The 14,366-nt window shown below is 44.0% G+C and overlaps 1 protein-coding gene across 3 annotated transcripts in view; it reads left to right on the forward strand.

Moving 5' to 3' along the window:
• Positions 1-14,366, forward strand: part of esyt2a (extended synaptotagmin 2a) — a 60,437-nt gene that overhangs the window by 3,964 nt on the left and 42,107 nt on the right. For all 3 annotated transcript variants that reach the window (XM_021613179.3, XM_021613180.3, XM_021613181.3), the window contains exon 3: positions 13,659-13,700. In XM_021613179.3, coding sequence (XP_021468854.3) covers positions 13,659-13,700 — 42 coding nt within the window. The remainder of the gene's footprint in view (positions 1-13,658; positions 13,701-14,366) is intronic.

Here is a 14,366-nt window from a genome sequence, read left to right on the forward strand (position 1 = left end):
TGTTCTGCACTTAAAAGGGTCCGTGCGGAGAAACACGTTTGCTTAAAAGGATGAAGAAATGCTATGAAGAAATGGAGACCTGATGAACGGCGGCAAAAAAATGAACGCGATCAAAATGTCACGTTAACTTAGAGGGCCCTAGTTTTGTGACGTAATATAAATAGCCTTAATTCAGAGTGAAGAGTGTCGAGCAGTATGATGTATTGGGCTGTGAGTGTAACATCTTAATAGAGGTCGACCGATTATGATTTTTCAACGCCGATACTAATTATTGGAGGACCAAAAAAAGCCGATACCGATTAATCGGACAGTTTTATTTTTTATTTATTTATTTGTAATAATGACAATTAAAACAAACCTGAATGAACACTTATTTTAACCTAATATAATACATCAATATAATCAATTTAGCCTCAAATAAATAATGAAACATAATGCAAAAATAATGCAAAAACAAAGTGTTGGAGAAGAAAGTAAAAGTGCAATATGTGCCATGTAAAAAAAGCTAACATTTAAGTTCCTTGCTCAGAACATGAGAACATATGAAAGCTGGTGGTTCCTTTTTAACATGAGTCTCCAATATTCCCAGGTAAGAAGTTTTAGGTTGTAGTTATTATAGGAATTATAGGACTATTTCTCTCTATACCATTTGTATTTCATATACCTTTGACTATTGGATGTTCTTATAGGCACTTTAGTATTGCCAGTGTAACAGTATAGCTTCTGTCCCCCTCCTCGTCCCTACCTGGGCTCGAACCAGGAACACATCGACAACAGCCACCCTTGAAGCATCGTTACCCATCACTCCACAAAAGCCGTGGCCCTTGCAGAGCAAGGGGAACAACTACTCCAAGCGAGTGACGTCACCGATTGAAACGCTATTAGCGCGCACCCTGCTAACTAGCTAGCCATTTCACATCAGTTATACCAGCCTAATCTCGGGAGTTGATAGGTTTGAAGTCATAAACTGCTCAATGCTTGAAGCATTGTGAAGAGCTGCTGGCAAAACGCACGAAAGTGCTGTTTGAATGAATGCGTTTGAGCCTTCTGGTGCCTACCATCGCTCAGTCAGACTGCTCTATCAAATATCAAATCATAGACTTAATTATAACATAATAACACACAGAAATACAAGCCCTTGGTCATTAATATGGTTGATATCCGGAAACTATCATTTCGAAAACAAAACGTTTATTCTTTCAGTAAAATACGGAACCGTTCCGCATTTTATCTAACGGGTGGCATCCCTATGTCTAAATGTTGCTGTTACATTGTACAACCTTCAATGTTATGTCAGGATTATGTACAATTCTGGCAAATTAATTACTGTCTTTGTTAGGAATAAATGGACTTGACACAGTTCGCAACGAGCCAGGTGGCCCAAACTGCTGCATATACACTGCTTGCACAGAATGCAAGAGAAGTGACACAATTTCCCTAATTATAAGAAATTCATGTTAATTCATATTAACTAAATATTCAGGTTTAAAAATATATCCTTGTGTATTGATTTTAAAGAAAGTCATTGATATTTATGGTTAGGTTTGGTGCAACGACAGGGCTAAATCATCACCCGTTTGGTGATATAGGCTGTGATTCGATGAGAAATTAACAGGCACCGCTTCGATTATATGCAACGCAGGACACGCTAGATAAACTAGTAATATCATCAACCATGTGTAGTTAACTAGTGATTATGTGAAGATTGATTGTTTTTTATAAGTTTAATGCTAGCTAGCAACTTACCTTGGCTTCTTGCTGCCCTCGTGTAACAGGTAGTCAGCCTGCCACGCAGGTGGTTAGAGCGTTGGACTTGTAACCGGAAGGTTGCAAAAATGAATTCCTGAGCTGACAAGTTAAAAATCTGTCATTCTGCCCTTGAACAAGGCAGTTAACCCACCGTTCCTAGGCCTTCATTGAAAATAAGAATGTGTTCTTAACTGAATTTTCTAGTTAAATTTCCGATTGTTATGATAACTTGAAATCGGCCCTAATTAATCGGCCATTCCTATTAATCGGTTGACCTCTACATCTTAACTTTGCTTACTCAGACTTCAGCTGAAGATCATAGGGAGAGTTGTTACTGTATCTCGGAGGGATCAGGGAAGGGAAAAGTCCATTCACCTGATGAGAGGTAGTTGTCTGAACATTGTGACTGATTATCATTGTTCTTGGTTGGGATATAGTTGATCCCACTTGTCATTTTAAGGGTGGATTTACATTCGATCTTACTAGACTTATTTTACTATCTCTCTTCAACCTCAGATTTGCAACTTTTCTGTTTACACTAGCCTTGGATGTGGTGTAGCCCAAGCCACATTCCTGCTTCATGTGTGAGTGCAGCTATTACCATACCGTAAATACTAGGGCCGTGACTATCAGTGTTGCGATACTCATTACTATCGTGGCAAGGGAACAAAACATGAAGCGTAGTTAACTTCTTTAGTAAAACAGTCCTAATGTTGGAAACAAACATCCGTTTGTTCTCTTCCAGAGTCACATTTATTTATTTTCCAAACTATAGCACACAATATTTTACATACAGTAGGTTTTTAAAGGACCAAAGATTTAGGTTTCCTTCACGTTTTAATTTTTGAAAAATGATTGTGATACTGCTATCTTCACAGCCCTAGTAAATACCATGGAATATAGACAAACAAATAAGGATAGCAATTCAAACTATACAGGAGCTTCTCATCTATACCATATTGCATATAGTGTTGCACACTCGATTAATGCAATGATTCACAAATGTGTGGATATTTTAAAAGCCTTTCATTTTCAATTTGGCTAACAGAGCAAAAATGGTGTCTACTGGTATTAAGGTAATTCTTGCATGGTGTGGGAGAGCCGTTGACTTTGCACTATCACTCAGGGGGGTGTAGGTGGTATAGATGTCTACCTCCGGAGGCAGTGTCGGAGACATCACTTAGAGAGATTTGTGTCTAGATCCGTCTCTTTAAACTACACAGGTATCTCTACTGGACCTAGTTTGTGTTGTCAACAGGGGGGGAAAGTAGATTAGGTATGGGCCTAATCAAATAATTACATATAGAATCTCTAATTCAATAGGATCTCAATGGGCCTAGTCATAAAGATTTGTCATGAATGTTTATAATGTTTTTTATTGTGGCATAAACACAACCTGTCGTGACGTTCTGATCTGATTTGTCAATCACTTCAAAGGGCTCCTGTACTAGGCTACCCGTGTACTAGGCTACCCGTGTACTAGGCTACCCGTGTACTAGGCTACCCGTGTACTAGGCTACCCGTGTACTAGGCTACCCGTGTACTAGGCTACCCGTGTACTAGGCTACCCGTGCACGTTCATCCTCTCACAACATATTCCCAGCCTCCGATCAGTGGTGAAAGGGTAGACATATTTTACAGCAAAAAGTGTAACCACATTTTGGCGATTGTCTTTAGGCCAGAGGTGATGTGTCCACTGCAGTCTATACACGCGTCTCGGTGTCAGCCACTCATCTCTGCCTTGGCAAAATGGCAGTGTTCTCGTCGAACTACATCGCATTTTGGAGCGTAGGCTATACCACCTGTTTAGGTCCATTCGCAAATGTTTCATGCCTCTGACATGCGGTAATGATTCATAGCGGTGACATTTTGTTTTCATTATTGTGATGGCTCATGTTTTACCGGTATGGCGTACCTCCACTATTTATTTTGCCGGGACACCTCATTTTCACCCCTGGTCGGCGAAGCAGTGTAGTGTAAGGATGCCCTTATTTGTATGGGTACCCACTTAATCAGCCAGCTAGATCAATGCTGCTACTCAACATGTTTGTTTCCCAACTTCAAACAACAGTTCACTTTCCCCACATCACTGTGCTTGACAGTAGCTCAAGAGCCCTCATGGAGAGACTATGTAGGTCTATACTGGCCCCTATACCTATTAGGTCCTGCTGTGTCAGAGCAGCTCTGAAGGTCCTGGGGATGGGCTGATTTTCATTAGGCTAGGAGGGAGGGAGGAGAATACGGCTAAATTCTAGAAGACCGAGCTTCCTTCCGGTAATATATCGTCAGCGGAAGACCAACATGAATGCTGTTGGGATATCCCATCTTTCTGACACTGTAGGGTGTGCAATAAAAAAAACATGTTTTGAACAATGGGTAAAATTGTGTGTTAATTGTGTAGCTAGTCGTGTAAGAAACCAATAGTCCATACCTCATGTCTCCATCATAATCTGTTCTAAACTTCTTGGAGTTTTTACCCTTGTAGGATGGTCAAAATTAGGGCGACTAATGTAAATCAATGGAGGCAAGAGAAAAAGTGGTCAAAAATCAGGAATATAGCGTCAGCTAGGTTGGATGCTGTGAGAGTTAAGGCTACCTGACAGGCTGACCATTGAACTTGTCATCTTTCTTGTCAAATCAGGAGGACATAATACAATATAGAGGTAAGATGGATTTCGATTTTGAGATATGACATGTAGAATTGCTTTATTCAGGTATTTATATGCCTTGTAATAGGTCCTTATTGTAGATCTGACAGGTTGACATTTCACTCTGACAGGTGGACAAGTCGGGGCAAGTACAGGCAGCTTTGGTTAAGTAGCCTATACAGAACAATCAATTCCACACACAACTTGTCTTGGTTACTGTCAGAAACCTGCCCCTGTGTCTGACATTGAGAAAATCAGAAGTAAGCAGCAAGTACTCTGTCAGGAGGAGTGGCATTGATTGTGACGTGATCCACAATACAATAGTTTGAGCTTTATTTGAAAGAAATGCAGCAGGCCTTGCCCTCCTCTAGACTAGGACTGTATCCCAAATTGTACCCTATTCCCTAAATAGTGCACTACTTTTTGCCAGAGTCCTATAGGCCCTGTTCACTACAAAGGGAATTGGGTGCCATTTGCGACACAGCCAGACTAGGTCTCAGCAAATATGCCTGGAATCAGGCTTGAAACAGTGTGGGCTGCCACTCAGCCTGTTGAGCCAGTAATGTCTCATAGTGGATGGACAGTTTTTTTTTGTTTTCCTTTTTTACAGAAATGCACACTTACCAATAACTAGGCCTATTTCCTATATTTAAGGTGGCTTGCTATCTATATAGATGTCATGCCCGCATCTCTCTGATTCAGAGGGGTTGGGTTAAATGCTGAAGACACATTTTCAGTTGAATACATTCAGTTATACAACTGACTAGGTATCCCCTTTTTCATAGTCTATTCCTCTGAGCCAATATAAGCCTCCCTCTCTCTCTGTTTTGCACTTTCCAATGGTGTGTCATCATGGTGTGTCAAAAAATTGTTTGTTGAACAGAGAACCTTGATTATTTCAAATGTGCAGACCCTGTGCTGTTTTTTATGACCGCCACTACCTTCACAGAGTCTCATGGGAGCGATGAGTGTTGAACACAGCCTTGTGCTGTCGAGTTTTGCCTCTGACTACAGGGAGAGGAGAATAGGCTTTGTTTGACTTTTGTTCAAACCTACAGTCATGGGATCAAAGTAATGTACTGCTGTTGCATATGACCCTAATCACCTCCACACACGGTCTCTTATAGGAGTAACGGGTCTCAGTGACCTGGAGAAGGAAAGACAGTCCAGTCATCATCACAGTGATATGACTGACACATTTATGGGGGATCTAAGGACAACACACACAACCATACAGGAGCTTTTACAAGGTGAATTTCCTCGTTATTATACCACCCTGAGACACAATATATTTCCTGTGTTGCCTGTATAGTACTTTAGGTTATGTAGTATAGAGCCGGATCCTGCTCTAGTTACTCTCGTGCATGTTTCCCCTATATACATTAAGCAGAGGTGCACCGCTTCCTAGTGGATGACCTGCTCATGGCATGGCAGATACTGTAGCTCATGTGCCACAAAGGCCTGTGAAGGTCTGTGATTTGATACTCCCCACAATGGCTCTCTCTGGTTCCTGTGGTGATGTATACGTCCCTCTCCACCCTACCATAAAGGCTGAAATATATGTGGGAACAACTGTCTTGTCATATAGTATGTCCTGTCCTGCAACATTTACCTCCCACCATTGATATAAACTCAGCAAAAAAAAAGAAATGTCCCTTTTTCAGGACCCTGTCTCTCAAAGATCATTTGTAAAAATCCAAATAACTTCACAGATCTTCATAGGAAAGGGTTTAAACACTGTTTCCCATGCTTGTTCAATGAACCATAAACAATGAATGAACATGCACTAGTGGAACGGTCGTTAAGACACTAACAGCTTACAGACGGTAGGCAATTAAAGTCACAGTTATGGAAACTTGGGACACTAAAAAGGCCTTTCTACTGACTCTGAAAGACACCAAAAGAAAGACGCCCAGGGTCCCTGCTCATCTGCGTGAACGTGCCTTAGGCATGCTGCAAGGAGGCATGAGGACTGCAGATGTGGCCAGGGCAATAAATTGCAATTTCCGTACTGTGAGACGCCTAAGACAGCGCTACAGGGAGACAGGACTGACAGCTCATCATCCCCGCAGTGGCAGACCACGTGTAACAACACCTGCAACACAGGATTGGTACATCTGAACATCACACCTGCGGGACAGGTACAGGATGGCAACAACAACTGCTTGAGTTACACCAGGAACGCACAATCCCTCCATCAGTGCTCAGACTGTCCGCAATAGGCTGAGAGAGGCTGGACTGAGGGCTTGTAGGCCTGTTGTAGCAGGTCCTCGCCAGACATTACTGGCAACAATGTTGCCTATGGGCACAAACCCACTGTCGCTGGACCAGACAGGACTGGCAAAAGAGTGCTCTTCACTGACAGGTTGTAGTTTTGTCTCACCAGGCGTGATGGTCGGATTTGCGTTTATCGTCGAAGGAATGAGCGTTACACCGAGGCCTGTACTCTAGAGGTGGAGGGTCCGTCATGGTCTGAGGCGGTGTGTCACATCATCATCGGACATCAAATCAAATCAAATTTTATTTGTCACATACACATGGTTAGCAGATGTTAATGCGAGTGTAGCGAAATGCTTGTGCTTCTAGTTCCGACAATGCAGTAATAACCAACAAGTAATCTAACTAACAATTCCAAAACTACTGTCTTATACACAGTGTAAGGGGATAAAGAATATGTACATAAGGAGATATGAATGAGTGATGGTACAGAGCAGCATAGGCAGGATACAGTAGATGGTATCGAGTACAGTATATACATGAGGTGAGTATGTAAACAAAGTAGCATAGTTAAAGTGGCTAGTGATACATGTATTACATAATGATGCAGTCGATGATATAGAGTACAGTATATACGTATGCATATGAGATGAATAATGTAGGGTAAGTAACATTATATAAGGTAGCATTGTTTAAAGTGGCTAGTGATATATTTACATCATTTTCCATCAATTCCCATTATTAAAGTGGCTGGAGTTGAGTCAGTCAGTGTCAGTGTGTTGGCAGCAGCCCCTCAATGTTAGTGGTGGCTGTTTAACAGTCTGATGGCCTTGAGATAGAAGCTGTTTTTCAGTCTCTCGGTACCCAGCTTTGATGCACCTGTACTGACCTCGCCTTTTGGATGATAGCGGGGTGAACAGGCAGTGGCTCGGGTGGTTGATGTCCTTGATGATCTTTATGGCCTTCCTGTAACATCGGGTGGTGTAGGTGTTCTGGAGGGCAGGTAGTTTGCCCCCGGTGATGCGTTGTGCAGACCTCACTACCCTCTGGAGAGCCTTACGGTTGTGGGCGGAGCAGTTGCCGTACCAGGCGGTGATACAGCCCACCAGGATGCTCTCGATTGTGCATCTGTAGAAGTTTGTGAGTGCTTTTGGTGACAAACCAAATTTCTTCAGCCTCCTGAGGTTGAAGAGGCGCTGCTGCGCCTTCTTCACGATGCTGTCTGTGTGAGTGGACCAATTCAGTTTGTCTGTGATGTGTATGCCGAGGAACTTAAAACTTGCTACCCTCTCCACTACTGTTCCATCGATGTGGATAGGGGGGTGTTCCCTCTGCTGTTTCCTGAAGTCCACAATCATCTCCTTAGTTTTGTTGACGTTGAGTGTGAGGTTATTTTCCTGACACCACACTCCGAGGGCCCTCACCTCCTCCCTGTAGGCTGTCTCGTCGTTGTTGGTAATCAAGCCTACCACTGTTGTGTCGTCCGCAAACTTGATGATTGAGTTGGAGGCTTAGCTTGTTAGCTAATTAGAGTGATCACTTATTTAAATATAAAGGTCAAATATTTCCATTGCATGTTAATGGATGACTTTGTGTTTAATTGCAACCACATTTGGAGCTCTAGACAGTGTGGCAACATTTCTGAGAAGAGTCATTTCAGTCCTGATGGATAACTAATGGAATCAGTGTAAAGCTGGTCAGACTTTTCCTTGAAAAGGAAGTGATTAGCTTCCTTGTTTGATAGCGTTGCGGAGGGTATAGCTGCACTGTTTGTATTCGGTCGTGTTACCAGTCACCTTGGCCTGATTAAAAGCAGTGGTTCGCGCTTTCAGTTTTACGCGAATGCTGCCATCAATCCACGGTTTCTGGTTAGGGAATGTTTTAATCGTTGCTATGGGAACGACATCTTCAACGCACGTTCTAATGAACTCGCACACCGAATCAGCGTATTCCTCTGTTATCTGACGCAATACGAAACATGTCCCAGTCCACGTGATGGAAGCAGTCTTGGAGTGTGGAGTCAGCTTGGTCGGACCAGCGTTGGACAGACCTCAGCGTGGGAGCCTCTTGTTTTAGTTTCTGTCTGTAGTCAGGGATCAACCAAATGGAGTCGTGGTCAGCTTTTCCGAAAGGAGGGCGGGGCAGGGCCTTATATGCGTCGCGGAAGTTAGAGTAACAATGATCCAAGGTTTTTCCACCCCTGGTTGCGCAATCGATATGCTGATAAAATTTAGGGAGTCTTGTTTTCAGATTAGCCTTGTTAAAATCCCCAGCTACAATGAATGCAGCTTCCGGATAAATGGATTCCAGTTTGCAAAGGGTCAAATAAAGTTTGTTCAGAGCCATCGATGTGTCTGCTTGGGGGGGGGATATATACGGCTGTGATTATAATCGAAGAGAATTCTCTTGGTAGATAATGCGGTCTACATTTGATTGTGAGGAATTCTAAATAAGGTGAACAGAAGGATTTGAGTTCCTGTATGTTTCTTTCATCACACCATGTCTCGTTAGCCATAAGGCATACGCCCCCGCCCCTCTTCTTACCAGAAAGATGTTTGTTTCTGTCAGCGCGATGCGTGGAGAAACCCGCTGGCTGCACCGCCTCCGATCGCGTCTCTCCAGTGAGCCATGTTTCCGTGAAGCAAAGAACGTTACAGTCTCTGATGTCCCTCTGGAATGCTACCCTTGCTCGGATTTCATCAACCTTGTTGTCAAGAGACTGGACATTGGCGAGAAGAATGCTAGGGAGTGGTGCACGATGTGCCCGTCTCCGGAGTCTGACCAGAAGACCGCCTCGTTTCCCTCTTTTTCGGAGTTGTTTTTTTGGGTCGCTGAATGGGATCCATTCCGTTGTCCTGGGTGAAAGGCAGAACACAGGATCCGCGTGTTAAAAAAACAAACATATTCTTGGTCGTACTGATGGTGAGTTGACGCTGATCTTATATTCAGTAGTTCTTCTCGACTGTATGTAATGAAACCTAAGATGACCTGGGGTACTAATGTAAGAAATAACACGTAAAAAAACAAAACACTGCATAGTTTCCTAGAAACGCAAAGCGAAGCGGCCATCTCTGTCGGCGCCGGAAGTACGGAGACATTGCCTGCAATGCCTGCAATGACAACAAGCTATCTCAACGCTGTGCGTTACAGGGAAGAAATCCTCCTCCCTCCTGACATGACCCTCCAGCATTACAATGCCACCAGCCATACTGCTCGTTCTGTGCGGGATTTCCTGCAAGACAGGAACGTCAGTGTTCTGCCATTGCCAGCGAAGAGCCCGGATCTCAATCCCATTGAGCACGTCTGGGACCTGTTAGATTGGAGGGTAAGGGCTAGGGCCATTCCCCCAGAAATGTCCGGGAACTTGCAGGTGCCTTGGTGAAAGAGTGGGGTAGCATCTCACAGCAAGAACTGGCAAATCTGGTGCAGTCTATGAGGAGGAGATGCACTGCAGTACTTAATGCAGCTGGTGGCCACACCAGATACTGACTGTTACTTTTGATTTTGACCCCTCCCTTTGTTCAGGGACACATTATTCAATTTCTGTTAGTCACATGTCTGTGGAACTTGTTCAGTTTATGTCTCAGTTGTTGAATCTTGTTATGTTCACAAACATATTTACACATGTTAAGTTTGCTGAAAATAAACACAGTTGATAGTGAGAGGACGTTTCTTTTTTTGCTGAGTTTATTGCTTTCTGACTACTGATCTGACTACTTTCCACAGTAGCAGAAAGGGCTAAACCTGCAACCTCTGGTTGAGTTGGAAGTTGGAGCTGTCGCTTTTGACCCGCTGCTCTGTAATGCCTCAGACACAGTTACTGCTACTGACTTTTGACCTAGTAAGCAAACAGAAGATCTGAGTGTGATAGTTTCATGGCACTAGAACCTTTTTCTTTTTTTACTGTAATAATACTGACATCTGTCACAAATGCACTATTCTGAAGGCAACACTAGTCACGTCCTAACCAACAAAATGTAAATAGCTGGTGAAAGCAAGACGACCAGTGTAATTCCATGTCTAGGCCTATACAGTATATTTTTGTTATTATAGTGTTTCTCTCTCTCTTCATAGATAATCCAACAGAACACAAATCTCGTAAATTGTTCCTGTGACTGTATGTGTCCACTGATGTGTGTGTGTGTGTGTGTGTGTGTGTGTGTGTGTGTGTGTGTGTGTTACCCAAGAGGAAATGCCTGCGTTAGAGGCAAGAGAGGGGGTATCCTGGCGAGGTTAAGGAGAAGGGAGAACCAGCCACCTCTTCCCTCCATTCTACTGGCCAATATACAGTCACTTGATAATGATAGATGACCTCTGATCGCAGGTTTGCTACCAATGGGACTCTCAACTGCAATATTCTCAGCTTTTCTGAAACATTGCTCACGGACAACTGTTGGCTGTCCAACTGTCTCATCAACAACAACTGGTGTGCTGACTCGAGCGCGGTGAAAGTATCAACTCATTGATCACAGTCTTGGAATACCTAATGGTCAAATGCCGACCCTTCTACCTCCCGAGGGAGTTTTCAGCTGTTATCGTCATTGTTTTATATATACCACCTTAGTATAAGAAAAATAACAATCTGGCACTTGTGCTGACATTACTTCCAGAGGCAGTTTGGAACTTGGTAGTGAGTGTTGCAACCGAGAACAGACGATTTCTACGTGCTACGTGCGTCAGCACACGGCAGTCCCGTTCTGTGAGCTTGTCTCGTCTGCCACTTCGGGGCTGAACCTTTATTTCTCCTAGACATTTCCACTTCACAATAACGCACTTACAGTTGATTGGGGCAGCTTAAGCAGGGCATACATTTGACGAACTGACTTGTTGGAAAGGTGGCATCCTATGATGTTGCAACATTGAAAGTCACTGAGCTCTTCAGTAAGGCTGTCAGAAACGGGTGTGGCTGAAATAGCCAAATCCACTAATTTGAAGGCGTGTCTACATACATTTGGTGATGTAGTATGTCTACCTCTATCACTCCAGTATCCCTGCATATAGTAAATATGATACTGGAACTGACCCTGTATATAGTATGCTTGCTTACTTGATCATGTTCATCTTGTTTTTGTCCTATCTTGTTATTTTTAGTACTGCATTGATATTGATTACTGCATTGCTGGCTTTAGAGCTTGCAAGAAAGGCCTTTCACTATGCATGTGACATTACAACTATATAGGGATTAGGGTGCCATTTGGGGCGTATTCCCGCACGACTCTCCCATGAGCTGTCATAAGGTGAGATGACCACAATGCTCCACCTCACATGAGATAGGCCCTCTACATTGGTTTATATTTACATACTGTACTAAGATACGCCATAACACCATGAACTATAAGCCTATCGCCATACAGACAAATGACAATAAGGCTTGAAGGAGCTTTCTAAATAACCCATGTTTATTTTATTATTAAACCATTTTATTCATGATCCTCTGTGTGTTTTCCGTGGCACCAAAAACAAGAGTTCCCCCTTCAATGGGCACTGAGTCTGTTGGTTGGAAACCAGACTGTCCACCAGACTGACTGTTCAGTCAAACCAGGAAATTACTTCTCCTGTGAGGAATTACAACAAACTTTTGCTTTTATTTTCCACTGTGTGGGATCTCTCTCTCAAGGCAGGCTGAAATATGCTGCTAGTCAAACTCTTGTTTGTCTACCACAGACCCTAAAAAGGAGAGCAACATCCTGATAATGTGTCATTGAAGGGGGAACTTTATCTGGGAAATGAATCGGTTGTCTTCGGTTTTAGACAAGAAAGTCAAATCTGATTGTACAATATTATGCAGACTCATGCCTGGCTATTTGGGATTGAGTTCATGGTATTACAGTCAAATAGCATCCCTATGCATTGGAACTGCTCCGGGGTGAGGTTTCCCCTATGTAGTAAAGATCTAGGATCAGCTTCTCCTCCCCCAATCCCATTTTCCATGTAACTTACCCAGGATCAGTGTTTACAGGCATCTTCACCCTACACCCATTCAAACCATACTTGTCCAGTTTCTTTACTTCATTGATTGAGCAATACTACTTTAACACTCCACCACTACTTTGACATAGTTCCTTTCATCATTGAACTGATCTAATCTGTATTCGAGTACATCCCAATTACCCTGCTCAGTGCCTATAGAATTGAGTTACTCTCTCTGTCTCAATATGAGCCCAGGATTGCTCTCTGAACAGTCAAGCTTGTGTATGAGGCGTGACTGTTGCGCGTTCCAAGTGGCACCCGATTCCCTATATAGTGCATAGTGCACTACTTTAAAAGCGGTGCGCTATGTAGTGAATAGGGTAACATTTGGGATGCTGCCGGCCTGCAGAAGCTCTCTGTGCAACTGCATGTCTGTCATATTCGACTCCCTGCCTCAGCAATCTCAAAGTGGCTTGGTGCTGCTGTTCTCACGCTGTCAGCCTTAGACAGCAATACTGCAGCATTGTCTCTGAATGCACAGAATCAGCACTTCCTTCCTCTCTAAGCTTTACATTTGGTGCTTTTAAACCACACCGTCGTCATCATTTCCATCTTCTTCTTCCTCATCATTCCTAGACAGCCACAGATATCAAAGCTCTATAATAAGAGGATTTAATGTTGAGGGATTGTTTTGGAGAAGAAGTGGGATTGCTGTTTTGTATCGGTTCTGTGTGTGTGGACTGTTGATAGAACTGCAGATGCCAGGGAGTCCTCATTGTTTGGAGTGTTCTGTGTACTGTAACAGTGTCTTGTTTGTCTTGAACAGATATAGGGAGTGTACAGGGAGATGACTATAGAGCTTGGCCTGGATAGCTGCATAAAACACTACTTAACAAAAGGGATGTGCTGTGTGTATGTGTTATTAGTAGAATACCAGCATCATACAACAGACACTACAGTATCCTGTCAAACGTGTCAGTTGGGTCACTGTCTATTGGTTTACTGAAAGTCTGTAATCATTTCACACACGTTTTTGACTAACTACGAATGAGACATGACGTGTTGCATCTACCCAACTGTATCTCTGATCAGACAGGAATATGAACTGATCAATGTTATTCTCTTTCATTCCAGGTTCATTATCCAGATGTGGAGAGGGTGGAATGGCTCAACAAGGTACTGAACATCTTCACTGCAGTGTCCTACAGTATACTGACCAGACCTGGATTCAAATTCTATTGGAGATCTTTCAAATACTTTGAGTGTTTGCTCTAGTCTGCCTAACAGATGGGTGGGTTTTGCAGTTTTGGGACTATCCTATTGGTCTTTCAACCCAGGCAAGCTCAATCAAGAACAGATGATAAATTATTTAAAATAATATTTGAACCCAGGTCTGATACCAACTTCCCCTGCTGCAGCACTTCCCCTGCTGCAGCACTTCCCCTGCTGCAGCACTTCCCCTGCTGCAGTACTTCCCCTGCTGTAGGCGTGCTGAGAGGCGGGGAGGTGGGCTGAGAGGTGGGCTGAGAGGCGGGGAGGTGGGCTGAGAGGCGGGGAGGTGGGCTGAGAGGCGGGCTGAGAGGTGGGGAGGTGGGCTGAGAGGCGGGGAGGTGGGCTGAGAGGCGGGGAGGTGGGCTGAGAGGCGGGGAGGCGGGCTGAGAGGCGGGGAGGCTGGCGAGCACTTAGGGCTGGGAAGCGAGCTGGCAGGCAGGGCTGGGAAGCGAGCGGGCTGGGGAGCGGACAGGCAGGGCTCGGGCTCGGAGGCGGGCGGGCTGGGGAGCGGACAGGCAGGCAGGGCTCGGAGGCGGGCGGGCTGGAGAGCGGACAGGCAGGCAGGGCTCG

Source organism: Oncorhynchus mykiss, chromosome 8 (genome assembly GCF_057628025.1).
Source record: "Oncorhynchus mykiss isolate SJ-2025 chromosome 8, ASM5762802v1, whole genome shotgun sequence".
NCBI lineage: Eukaryota > Metazoa > Chordata > Actinopteri > Salmoniformes > Salmonidae > Oncorhynchus > Oncorhynchus mykiss.